At 33.9% G+C, this 13,576-nt stretch overlaps 1 protein-coding gene across 6 annotated transcripts in view; it reads left to right on the forward strand.

Moving 5' to 3' along the window:
* Nucleotides 1–13,576, forward strand: part of LOC149782931 (serine/threonine-protein kinase Nek11-like) — a 71,633-nt gene that overhangs the window by 39,523 nt on the left and 18,534 nt on the right. For 5 of the 6 annotated variants that reach the window (XR_016414475.1, XM_089934491.1, XM_089934488.1 and 2 more), the window contains 3 exons: nucleotides 2,141–2,249; nucleotides 6,629–6,814; nucleotides 11,204–11,446. Coding sequence is in view for 5 of the 6 variants with exons in the window: in XM_089934491.1 (XP_089790617.1) it covers nucleotides 2,141–2,249; nucleotides 6,629–6,814; nucleotides 11,204–11,446 (538 nt within the window). In the remaining variant the exon portion in view is untranslated. The remainder of the gene's footprint in view (nucleotides 1–2,140; nucleotides 2,250–6,628; nucleotides 6,815–11,203; nucleotides 11,447–13,576) is intronic. The other variant, XM_089934489.1, reaches the window with a different exon arrangement.

Below are 13,576 nucleotides of genomic sequence, written 5' to 3' on the forward strand. Positions count from 1 at the left end.
TTTAGCCTGAGAACTAGTTCATCCTAAATAAAATCAGGGACCATTGGACATCTAGTATGGCCACCAAGGCAGTCATCTTAAAAATTTTGTTATTGCTGACATGGGTTTTCCACAGAAACACTTCTCATTACTTGGACCTTAGTGAAAATGGTGCTGATCCAACTTCGGCAAGGATGCCCATCTTGAAAACGTTGTTATCACTACTCAACTTGAATTGATAGTCTTATCATCATGGAGTGTTAGTAAACAACCTCTTATGTCTAGTTGAACCTGAATGAAAATGGTACTAATTTGCCAGCATGATGTCCATCTTGAAAATATAGTTATCACTTTATATCACGAATAAATAGTCTGTCTACATGAGGTTTTCACTAAAAGATTTTTTATGATACGAAATTGGACATAAAGGAAAGTGGTGCAGATCTGATGTCCAGCAAGAGGTTGTCTTGAACATTTTGTTATTGCTACTCTGAACTGATAGTAACAATGACAGTTTGTTCTTGCAAGAAAAGGCTTCTTAAGATATGTATATTGGCTTAACAAAAATGGTTCCAATCTAATGTCCAACATAACCACCATATAACATAATGGCTGACTTAAAAATTTTATTTAGTGATATGGCATTTTTATTTTAAAAGTCCTCTCATGATATCTAGTTGGTCCTAAATGAAAATGGTGCCAGTTTTAAATCCAACATGGCTGGTGTAATGGCCATTTTGAAAATCTTGCTATTCATTATGACAGAGGGTGGTATCAACACAGAGTTTTCTCTAAAGAATTTCTTATGAATCTGACCTTCAGTATGTCCACCATGGTGATCATCTTGACAGTCTTGGAACAGCTAATTCTTCAGAAGGGATGGTCATATTGGTTTAGGTTTTTCACGAAAATGCTTCTTGCATTATATCTGTACTTGCTTTTATATTAAAATGAAACTGAATTTACCCTTGAAAATGCTTTGGTGACCATCTTGAAAACTGTTTTATGCATTCTTCTGAAGAGATGGACATAATGACATGGGGTTTCACTTAAACACTATAACAGCATTTAGCTAGTCATGCAGAAAATGATGCTTATCTGACCTACAACATGGTAAACTCATATACAAAGCAGCAAGATGCATCATATAAGTAAGATATTTAGCACTAATGGGTTCACTGACTAGGGGTTGAGGTGAGTTGGTGGGGGTCAGTGAGTTAGGGAATATGCAGTATAAAGTGTGTGGATTTACACTGGCAAGACATAGCAACTCTGACAGCATATACCACATGTTCTGATTTATTAGGATAAAGGATGTACCGCATGTTCTGATTGGTCAGGGTAAAGGAAGTACCACATGTTCTGATTGGTCAGAATAAATGATGTACCACATGTTCTGATTTGTCACGGTAAATGATATAGCACATATTCTGATTGGTCAGGGTAAAGGATGTACTACATGTTCTGATTTGTCATGGTAAAGGATGTACCACATGTTCTGATTTGTCATGGTAAAATATGTACCACATTTAGAAACCTTTTTTAACATTCAATCAAAAATCTTCATTCTAATAAGACAAATTATGGTTGTCTTGACTTTCATCATTATTCAGTCCATCTCAGAAATTCTCAGATGCATGTAGTCATAGAATTTCACAAATTTACATATTAGAAAGTAGTGAGAATAACATCTAAGGTGACATTGACTCCTGAGATGCAATATATTGTACATGATATCACAAGAAATATTTATTCATTTATATTTTATTAATCATTTTTTTATGCAACCACCATATTAACAGAAAGTATATTATTGTGTCATGTCCATCTATCAAGCCACATCTCATCACATCATGTCCATCTCAGACTTTATATCTACAGAATAATTTTTTAAGTTTCTAATAGATTCAATTTGATTTTCATCATTTTCCTACAGAATTTTACAGAATCACGGCTCCTATTTGACTTTGAACTTTGTTCCTTCTGTTGAATCGTATTGGCAGGGGCATCCATGCCATATGGACATATTTCTTGTTTGTATTAAGGAAACAAGTCATTAACCTTTTATAATTTAAATGTGATGTCACATAGAAACTTCTGATTGGTTACATGATAATTAAAAACATGGCTATATTAGTACTGTAAACCTGTTGTTATTCAGGTGCCAGTCTGGAAGGGAGGGGGAGGAGAGGGAGAAGACCTTAAAGAAGCATTGACTGTCAAACAGGTGGAAAAGAAACCTAAAAACTTTGGAAGTAAAACAGCACCAGGTTAGTGGAAATAAATTTTGTTTTTGGGTCTTGTCCAGATTATGCTTTGTTTTAGATTTATTGAAAAACATAATGAATAAAAGAATAAATTGAATTAAACCTCTTCCAATTTTACCATTATTCTTTTGTTTTGAAATTATTTTGAAAATTCAGAATTACATTGATAAAGCAAAATATTCTTAGCTGACGTTGTGAAATGGTAATACAATACAAGTTAAAAATATATATTTTTAATGGAAAATATACTTGAATCTGTGTGTAAAAATGGATGGAACTCTGTCATGTTATATATGCATGAAGTGTTTGTCAATGTGGTCATGTAGGTGCAGTATAGGCACATTTTTTCAAATTAAATATGAATTGTTGTTCTAAACTAGTTTAACCAAAGTCTGTTCAGTCCTGATTGTTGAATGCTCTACACCTTAAATGTCATCAAAAAACTTTTAGACAAAAACTGTTGATCACTGTGTACTTTTACAATGGTGGTCAGGTACTAAACTGGGTCAAGAAAAGAGGATGTCATGTCTGTTCTAACAAATAAGAGGTTAGAACAAATTTGTTTTCAACACTTGCTGATTTCATTGTGACATCACAGCATGTGACATTCATTCAGGTTTGTACTGGACCACACCTTTAAGTTGACAATGTCCAAAAATGTCCATGTAATTTAACTTAGACTTTGCATTATGTATTTCTCAGGACATGTAAATAATGACCTTACAAAGGAATATAAACAAAGTGAATAATTGCCATTTAAAGGCATTTGTAATCAAATTCTAAAAAATGACACCCATTACTGACATAATGGGTTCTGAATGCCTACATGACTTGAATAACTTTTACTATAGTAACTCTGTTTCTTCTAAAACATTTATATTCATAGCTGAAATAGTTCCATTCCATGATGCTGCTTGCAGTTTCAGAATTAAGAAAGCATGTATGCACAAATTAGTTTGACTTCAGGACAATGTTTACAAATAGATAATTAGTAAAACAAAATGTATACTTTACAAAGTAAACAAATAACAAATATATAACTAACTATGCATGCCGTACTGCATTTTTGGGAGTCCTGTTTGCTCACCCTTAGGATTTGCATGGTATTCTAGTAGGTGTCATATACTGAAACCTAGGATTTGATTTTCTGCCTTGATAATGTGATTATAGTGCACTGTAGAAGCAAACTGTGTGCATTTGATCAAAACTTCAAAGCATGCAATGCATAATCTGGCTATTATGAATCTGGTTCTGCAATGCAATGGTTACCATATTTACTGTATATGTTGGGACATATATTTGTTGGGACACCATAAATTAATTTTTAAAGTAATTTTTTTGTGCACTGTATGTTCTGGGACACACCATATTTTCCGAGTCATAAGTTATGGGACACCTTTTAAATCATTCGAAAATTACATGTCAGAAAATGCACTGCAACTGAAATTTTATTTAAAAAATTATAAAACTGTACTTGATAAAACTCTTTAATCCACTGCAACATCATCTTGTCAGCACAACCCTTCTCCTGCACATGTATGATCCATTCTTTTGGTGCATAAATATATTTTTTAGCTTTCTCATGCCATGAAAAATTATCATTAGAGGCAATACGTCTCCTGAAGCTGAAATTGCAAGGACTAAAGACATATTTTTAAAAAATTGGACCAGTCATGCTAATTCTCACACTTTTAACCCCCATCAGCCCATCCAGGAATGAGATCAAAATGCACTTGAATTTTATCCTTGTTAATGATCATATTGTCAGTGAAATCATCCTCTTCTCCTCTGGCCCTCATGAATTCATCAAATGATTTTATTTTCTCCAAATCTTCTGGGCAACACTGGGTCATCGATGTACATGCACAAGTACTATATTTTGACACTCCATTGTTTCAATTTATTTTCAAAATTCTCATGAATACCTGTGAAAAGGAACCAAAGTTAGCTTCCGTAGCTTGGCTAACTTTGTATATCCCCCCTAAATACCCCCTCCAAACAATTGGCAAACATAAAAGAATCCAAAGTCAGCTTCCAAGGTCAGCTAGCTTTGTAACAAAAATAACTTTTGTCTTTGATTTCCTGTCGATTAGTTCAAACAACGAGTTTACTGCTTGCTGCCAGTTGTGTTTATTCACCACCCAGGCTGCTATTTGCTTGGCATCTATAGTTACAATTAATACAAACGGACATTGATGTTTGTGGGTAAGTAGTATACACAGCAATAACTTGCTTTAATAATACTTTCTGTTACCCATACTAGCAAAAAGATTGCAAGTGGACTTAGGTTAAGTGTTTTCAGATAATGATTTTTATTTGTGAGATACTGTCATATTGTTGACCTGGATATAATGCAAGCTTGGTTATTTTGCACCTAACACCACGTCATGCATGAATGGTAGTTGTCTATAAGCAATTAGTTGATTATTTCTCACTTGTTTGCTCTTTTATTTGATCCAGTTTTTATTCGGATAACATATTCAGACATTTGAGTACAACCAATCACGATTTGTTTCTCAATGTTTATGTCAGTCAGCAATATGTCTTGTATTATCAGACAAAAAAAGCGATACACACTACAGTATCAATGCCTATGCTACAGAGTTCATGGATATATTTCATTCTTTATTGCTCACGATGAAAACAAAAGGAATAAATTATAACAATACAAGGTTAGTTTCTTATTTTATTATCAAATAAGCATTTTGTTTATCCATTTTATTGCAATGTGCAGTTGGTGAGGGGGCTGCAAAATTTCAACACATTTTTTTTTTCATTTCTTAAGTCTTGGGACATATGACCTAGAGGAAAAAAAGTTTCACCATAAGTTCTGGGTAAGGAAATAATTTATTTTACTGTGTCCCAGTATATATGGTAAATACTATATTTGCTAGTTATTATGAATTTGGTTCTGCAATGCAATGCTTAATTGCTAGCTAGTGCATTTGCAAGAAGTGTATGACACTGGATATCAAGTTCATGATCATTGTCATCTCATCATACCATAGTATTAAATAGATCATATTTACCAATTTTATACAATTTAGTTTTGTACCATCGATTTAAGATAGGAGGTAATGAACAATATTTTCCTGTATAGTTCATTGTCAGGTGGTACATATCATCAATAAGGACATGTGTCATGACATGACATCATGAATACAATTATAAATGAAGTTAGGTCAAAAATAAAAAGAACATATAAATTTGAATATTGCTATTTTGTTTTTTTCCTTACAGTAATGTCCTGAGATCTGGCACCTGATACTAATTGTGATTTAGAGTATATAACAAACATATTATTGTATGTAAACTGCTGTCTGATGTCTTACGTGGACTTGTTAATTATGTCCATCTGACTCACAAGCTCATTGGCCACATTTCAAAATGACTTGTGTATTTTAGATACCACATGGTTCACACATAGTAACATGTAATTATCAATGTATACACAAAACTAAGTACAACCAGATCTATGACTGTATAGCTGAATACATCATACAGCCACATCTGTTATTGTATAATGCATTTGCAAATCATGGCCTAGATTGTTCACTAAACAAGCATATAAAGAATGAAAAGCATTGACCTTGACTTACTTCTGCATTACACAATGGTAGATACAGGTCTATGTTATTTGCAGCTTGGCATGTTTTATACAAGAACAAGTCAGAAGGATGGTTTGTTTTAGCTTTGTGCACAAGATAATGGCTGGCAGTCTGGTTCCATGTCTGTTCTTTCACTAAGTCCTATTGCATGAAACAGGGAAATCCAATAGTTTCAGTTTAGAATGTGATATATGTAAGAGTAAATTAAAGGGTCACCACTGAGAGATAGGTAAGAAAACCAAATCTCAATAATAATGTCTTATAGTCTGAAAATCTCAATAATAATGGCCTGTAGTCTGAAAATCTCAATAATAATGTCCTATAATCTGAAAATCTCAATAATAATGTCCTATAGTCTGAAAATCTCAATAATAATGGCCTATAGTCTGAAAATCTCAATAATAATGTCCTATAGTCTGAAAATCTCAAATAATAATGGCCTGTAGTCTGAAAATCTCAGTAATAATGGCCTGTAGTCTGAAAATCTCAATAATAATGGCCTATAGTCTGAAAAAGACTAGGACTTTAGGTGACTCTAAATGTCATTAATGATTATATCATTTTATCATATTATTTATCTTTGTTCATTAGATCCATCAGTGTTTAGGTAAAAACTGTATACTGAAGTCTCAGTTGGGTCATTATTGCAGAATTTCAAATGCCACTTATGCTAAGGAATTGCTGATTGACACGTGGAATCATCAGTTAGTCTGCATTTGATACATGATAATAAGTCAGGAACTGAGACTGGTCTTTTGCTTCTTTTTAACATAGTGGTATTGTTTGAAGAAGATGAGAACAGTGATCCAGTAGGAACAAAAGCGGCAGTCAGTCCTTTGAGATCTCTTGGAAGTACTGGTCTGTCACAAATAATATTAACCCCTGATGATAGACCTATCGCCCCAATGAAGAACTTAATGGTTTATGATAGGGAACGTTCTACATTAGATTTTAAAGACGGTAAGCCTTCAGGAAGTGTCTGTACATAATCCAGAAAAGTTGAATCATGATTGATTCATTGCATTTGTTTCAATTTTACACTAGGATAAGTTAAAACTAACCAGTACAGTTTTGTTTATTCTTAACTAGATGGCTATTCCATTAAGTTTTATCAGAGAGAGAGAGATTGTGTGTGTGTGTGTTTGTGCATGTATGTGCATGCATGCATGTGTGTGTTATAAAGAGTAACATGCATTAAGGAGGAAGTATATTATGCTGTGGACATGCCTGTTCATTAATAATTTGGTTTCTGTGGAATAACTTAAGTTCTGCTACACATTTCTTCACCAGACTTTGCATTGTCTTATAAGATACAAAAAAGGGCTATTTACACAATATAATATAAATGGAATGGTGGACAGGTGGACCATATGTACCTCTAGCTGAACTGACAGGTGAACTGCATATATGATATTAAAGCATACGAAGAACTAATAGAGAGATAGTGTCAACTCTTTAATCAACTATTTGCATTATAAAACAGTACATAAGTATACATCTTTGACATTCCTTGGGTCTTACCCTCCACTGCATGAGGTTAGTTGTGGTAAGATGGTAGAGAAGCATGCAGTAACTATGAGGTGGAATCGCCAGTCTGATGTCAGGGCCAAATGGCCAACATGCCCTATCTATGAGGCAGAATTGCCAGTATGACTGATGTCTAGGCAGAATTGCCGATGTTTTGAGGTGGATTTGCCAGTATGACTGACTGACGTAACTGTTACGGCAGAATTGCCACTATAATGAGGCAGAGTCGCCACAACTTGTTATGTCTGTTAGTCGAGTGGATTGGGGACAGAATGCCCGATGATGCAATAGTGGCAAATACCACTGGAGAAGATAACGGCAAGTGCAGCCTGTTAGTATGAGGGGTCTGGTTGCCACCTCCAGAGATAGTGCAATTAGTATGCTGGTGGGAGATTAATCATAAGACCTGCAGGCAAAGGGTGAGCCAGATATAACAGAACTGCAGGCAGCAGTTGGGGCGGTGGAGGATACAAACAAAACAGACCACTCTCGATGCTGATCACTTGTAAAGTGAATGACTGCTGTCAGCTACCTCAGCACAGCAGATCCTTGTTTCTGATTGGCTGATCGCTAATCCAACTTAGTGTGTGTGTGCACTGACCTGACCTTGAATTGACCCATATCACGAGCCCTGGCTGGACTCCATTCTTTGTGTAAACATCATTTAATTACATTAAACACCCATTTATTTTGAAGTAATGGTCAATATGGGCTTCTGTGAAATTACTTGGCTTTTCTTCTAATCTCTTCACCAGACTTTGCAAGCAGGTTGCCTTATATGTTACAAAAAAGCATATTACTTTGGTGGGTAGAGAGGTCATGATCTGTGTGTGCATATGTGTGTGTGTATGTATGTGTGTGTGTGTGTATATATATATATATATATATATATATATATATATATATATATATATATATATATATGTGTGTGTGTGTGTGTGTGTGTGTGTGTGTGTGTGTGTGTGTGTGTGTGTATGCATGCATGCATGTGCACCAATTTAAATTCTGAATTATTATTATTATTATTATTATTATTGGGTCAGATTTTTTTACTTCTTAATAGTGCTAATAATACAATAATTGAAGAAAGTCTCCATGCTGGGGTATGTACATAGTATTGATGTTTAGTGTCAAAAGAAAGTGGGGGAAAAGTAATGACTTACAAAAAGTTTAAGTTATGTTAAGTCTCATTATTAAATCAGAATTAAACCATGCTTCAGTTTCAAGTTGAAATTTTTTGTTTAAGGAATGTTTACTTTGCTTAATATCTTGCTTTTGTATTGAAATTCAGCACGTGGAAGGAGAAGCTCAAAATGTATTAAATTAAAGATCATTTGGCAGTTATGGTTTAAGATGAAAGATCCACAGTACATTTATGCCCAAACTTTTAATGTGCTTTCATTTTATTGTTTTTGTCATCTGCTTTATCTCTCTATTGCATTTACGGGTGTGGGCATGTTTGGTTGGCTTAAAAACTTTCTCTTGGTGTTGCATGAGCGCACTCCATATCCCTTTGCAGTCCTCACATTCCTTGTAGTTTACCTATTTCTGCACCTTTCCATTAAATCTTGTAGTTTTAGCATAGAGGTTACTTAATTGGGTCAACAAAAATTGTCTTTACCTGATAAACAGCTTGCCCATGATATAAAGAAGATGGTGGGAATGGTCTAGTTATGAGGGACTTTTATCCTTCCTAGAACCAGAGTGCTATATCTCCTGAATCTTTACACTTTGGAGAGCAGCTAAAATAGTTGAGCCAAATTGTACAAGACTGTTGTTATGTATATTTAATTTGTATTTATCATTTTTTCTCTATGCTTATTTGTAGATCTACAATTGTATTTTGGACTTGACCTTGTCCAGAATCAAGTTCATTGCGTACCTAACCAGTAACATTTTTTTTGGTAAACAAATAATACATAGTTAATACGTCTCTTTTTGTGGGTTAAATATTAGGATCATTATCAATGGAAGTAATATGCTTATTTGGGTCTGGGTCTAGGATATTTTTATTCCCCATGGATAAACCTGTTGTACTGGCTGCTTCCCATGTTCTTAATTATAATTTTATTAACAGATTTTATCTTGCTCACAACTTAGAATTTTTTTAGAAATGAACTTTTGACCCTCATCCTGGTTTTACTTTTGTGTCCTGGCTATTTATGTAATCCTGTTTACTTGAGGAACTACTGTTTCATGCATTTAACATCCAAGGGGGAATCAGTCTTTTTGTTGTGTTTAGTATTTCATCTGGGTGGAATTATTTATTCAAATTATTATTCACTGGAAATACAAAGTGCTCATCTATAATATTCATGGTTGGAACATTAATTTGGAGTTATAATGGTTTCAGGCAAGTACATTTATGAATTATATTATTGTGATACATCAAAAGACTCTTAGTACATCATCACACTGCAGGCTATGGGTACATTACCACATTCAAGACTACAGGTATATGAACATATTCAGAATTTGAACTTGTTTGGAATACTACTGGAATTCAGTATTAACTTTATACATTTGGACTTGTGATAAATCTGTTAGGACTATTTGGGATTTAATTCACATTACTGTAAGTTCTTTTTATATTTTTACTTTGTATCCTAGGGAAATAAATGTTTTGCTGAATTTTACAAAACTTGTTAGTTTTCACTCTTTTTTGTTACTTAGTTTAAGACCATAGAGTCATAATACTGTGCCCTGTTTTTTTAAGATACAAAAATGAAGGATTCCATTTTATATCACTGATTAAATGGTGAAAAATAATCTTTATGTGTGACACTTTTGCTATCACTTTGTAACACTGAAGAATTATCAGTTTTCAGACTTCCAGCTTAATTAAACTATTAGTGACTTTACTATTTGTAATTTTTAGAAATTCAAAATTTTAATTTACAAGAAAGCATGTACATGTTCCTGCTCTACAGTAGGACATATTAGGTTATGTTCTCCATCCATTCATCTGTTATCAGTTTATTTGTTTGTACAATAATTTAAGCTGTGCACCATCTACAGTGGATGGTTTGCACTTGGACTAAGGAAGAATCCTGTTAATTTTGGGCTAAAAGTTTAAAGATGACACTCACCCTGAAAAAATTGATTTTCACATAATAATTTGAGTTCTCCATCATCTGCAGCTATCAAATTTTGTTTATGGGTTTTACTTTATGTGTGAAAGAACCTTAATAATTTTGGGAGTCAAAAGGTCAAAGGTCAAGGACATTGTCACTGAATGAAAAAGAAATGGTTTACACACAATAACATTGGTTCAGTATCCACATACCTGGATCAGACTTTGTGGATATCTTGCATCTGGAATAAGGAAGAACCCTATAGATTTAAGGTCAAAAATCGAAGGCACTCAGACCTAAAAAAATGAAAAATGTTTTATACATAATAACTTGAGTTCTACATCATGGCTTGTACTTGGTGTAAGGAAGAACCTATTGATTTTGGAGTCATTGGATCAACAGCCAAGGTTATTGTGACTGAAAAAAAATTAAAGATGGTTTCTGCACAGTAACATTAGTTCTACATCATAGACAAAACCAAACTTTCAGGATTGCTTGCACTTAGGATAAAAGAAGAAACCCGTCAATTTGGGGTTTCAAAGATCATGATCACTGTGACTGAAACAAAATAATTGGTTTCTACAGAAAAACTTTCAGTAATCTGCCAACAGGACACTTAAACATGGGTTGGGTCCATAATATGAAATGCAGTCACTGAATTCTTGTTCTTTATTAAATGTTAGGAATTCACTTCCTTGAATCCATGCATGACTGACATTTATTCACCCATTACCAAAATACATTGCAGGAATTCCAGATATTCCAGAGGTAGCAGAGACATATTATTCTCAGTTCGAGGATGAGTTTTATGAGGAAGCAGATTCAGAGGGGACCTTGAAGGAACAAGAATTTGATGATAATTTGGATATTCAGTTTGGATCCTCTGGTGAGATAACCTCACTGAATTATGATGTTACGACAACCCACCAAAATGATGAGGAATTGTTTTACAATCAGCTTCAGTACCTTCTTGATAAAAAACCAGATGGAGGTAAATACCTTTTCTCTCGGTTATTTCAGCAGATAGCAAAATATATGTACCACTTTGGAGAGGAAAACTCCTAGTTTCTGTCATCATTAACATGTCATGAGATTTTATTTTTGGACCATTCCTATATGAGTTGATGGGTTTTATGTTTTATTAACATCTATCTTAGCATGTGGACAATGCATCAGTTTTGGTTTCAACGTGATAACATTAGTTAAAATGTATGCTTTTAAAAATTGGTTGATGCATTCCTTTCTGTCAGTTGATTTGACATTCAGGGGCTTATAAAACAAGATACCGTATTTTCCAGCTTAAAAGTCGATGCAGAGTGTAAGTCGAATTCACTGATTTTGTAAATTTTTCCATTCTTCGTCCATATATAAGTCGATTTGGAGTATAAGACGAGGCCAGGCCAATAACTGGGCTTTTTATTTTACACTAGTAACTACACTAGTAACTTCCGGTTTCATGAATATTAATGGTATCACTGTATGATATTTCATATTACCGGCAATCATGAAATTGCATCACCGATGCTAACATGCTTGTGATTTTACTCCTGTACAAGGCAATGCTTTATTCCATTATCAATTGACACAGCTGAATAAATAGTCCATGCCTGTTTTAATTATGATGTCCATTGCAACAAGAGCCACATGGCTGTGCATGCTATGTACATGTTAATTAAAGGTCTAAAGCTTTAACCTGATTATTCCATCTGAAACCAGTCTTGAGTGCAAGATTCAACAGATGAGATAAACTCAGTGAGGCTAACAATAGGGAAATGAGGCTATCCATAGGGAAATCAGAAATGTAAAGAAAATTAAGAGACCAAAAACAGAAAAGTTGCAAACGAAAAATAAATAAAAATACTTTTTATTATAGTTAACATATCTGTGAAATGCTGTTTCAAATTTACACAAATGAACAGTTTTATAATAATATTATTTAATATGTCAATTATAATTGAAAGCACATCGATGTTGTAATTCATTCTATTACCTGTAGTAGAACTGTCCGACATTCTAATTAAGAAAATAATGATTAAACGTTTACTTAATCATCTCCAGTATCTGAAAATCCCTTGCAGTCTTCGTCTTCCGTATTGGAATGAAAAAAATGGTGGCTATCTCAGGGCCCCACATCATTGGAAATGTTCTCATTATTGTCTGTCTCCATCTCATCCTCCTCATCTGGCTTCTCTATCCTGCTGACAATTTCTGCTTTATCAAAGTCATTCACAATAGCCAATACAGGAGCTCTGTCCCATGCATCCTTAACCCATTGTGCAACCTGGGAATATGTAGGGCGCCGCATACATCCCACGTTTTTGAAGCTGTGCTCACCTGCTGTCATCCAATGTTCTCACAACTTCCGAAGCTCAGCTTTGAAACAGCAATTAACGGAAATGTCTAATGGTTGTAATAACTTTGTCATACCACCTGGAATGATGCCTAACCATATCTTCTTGGTTTCAGTCTACACCTTTGTCTTGGTACTGATGTGTGCATGCAGATAATCCATAATGAAGAGGGATTTCTTAGTGAGAAAAAATGCAAAAAAGATCAATAATATTGTATTGCCATTTTGTTTTCACAAAAGTTAATAATTAATTGTTGGTGAGAAAACACAGTGATTGATGCATAAGCTCTCTTATTGTCATTATGTCATTATCTACTGGTGTTTATTTACAAATGGACAAAGGACTTTACAGAACACACCTTTAAATATTATCGTTAATTAGTTCTCCTTTTAAAGTCCGTCACCTTAACAAAACACCATGTGCATTTTAAAATGAGTTCAGAAGTCTTCTGATGTTTTCTTATACAACAAAAATTACGTCTCAGTACATGCTGAAGTTAAGACCACAGACCCTTGGTCAACTAGTCTTATTGTTTCATTATAGTCATACAAATGTAAAATATAACTAAAATGTGATTTCAAGTTCTTTATTTTTTTTTAATTGTAATTTGTTAATGAGATTATTGCTACTGTAAAAATACAAGTTGCACTTAATTTCTTGACAATGTCGACTTGTATCATTGCTGACAATTTACCAATAAATAATACCCTTAACTAATACATGTTTTTCAAACTATCTTAATCATTTTGCTAGTCCTACATGTAAGACCT

This window comes from Sinohyriopsis cumingii, chromosome 15 (assembly GCF_028554795.1).
Source record: "Sinohyriopsis cumingii isolate HCF-2022 chromosome 15, ASM2855479v2, whole genome shotgun sequence".
Taxonomy (NCBI): domain Eukaryota; kingdom Metazoa; phylum Mollusca; class Bivalvia; order Unionida; family Unionidae; genus Sinohyriopsis; species Sinohyriopsis cumingii.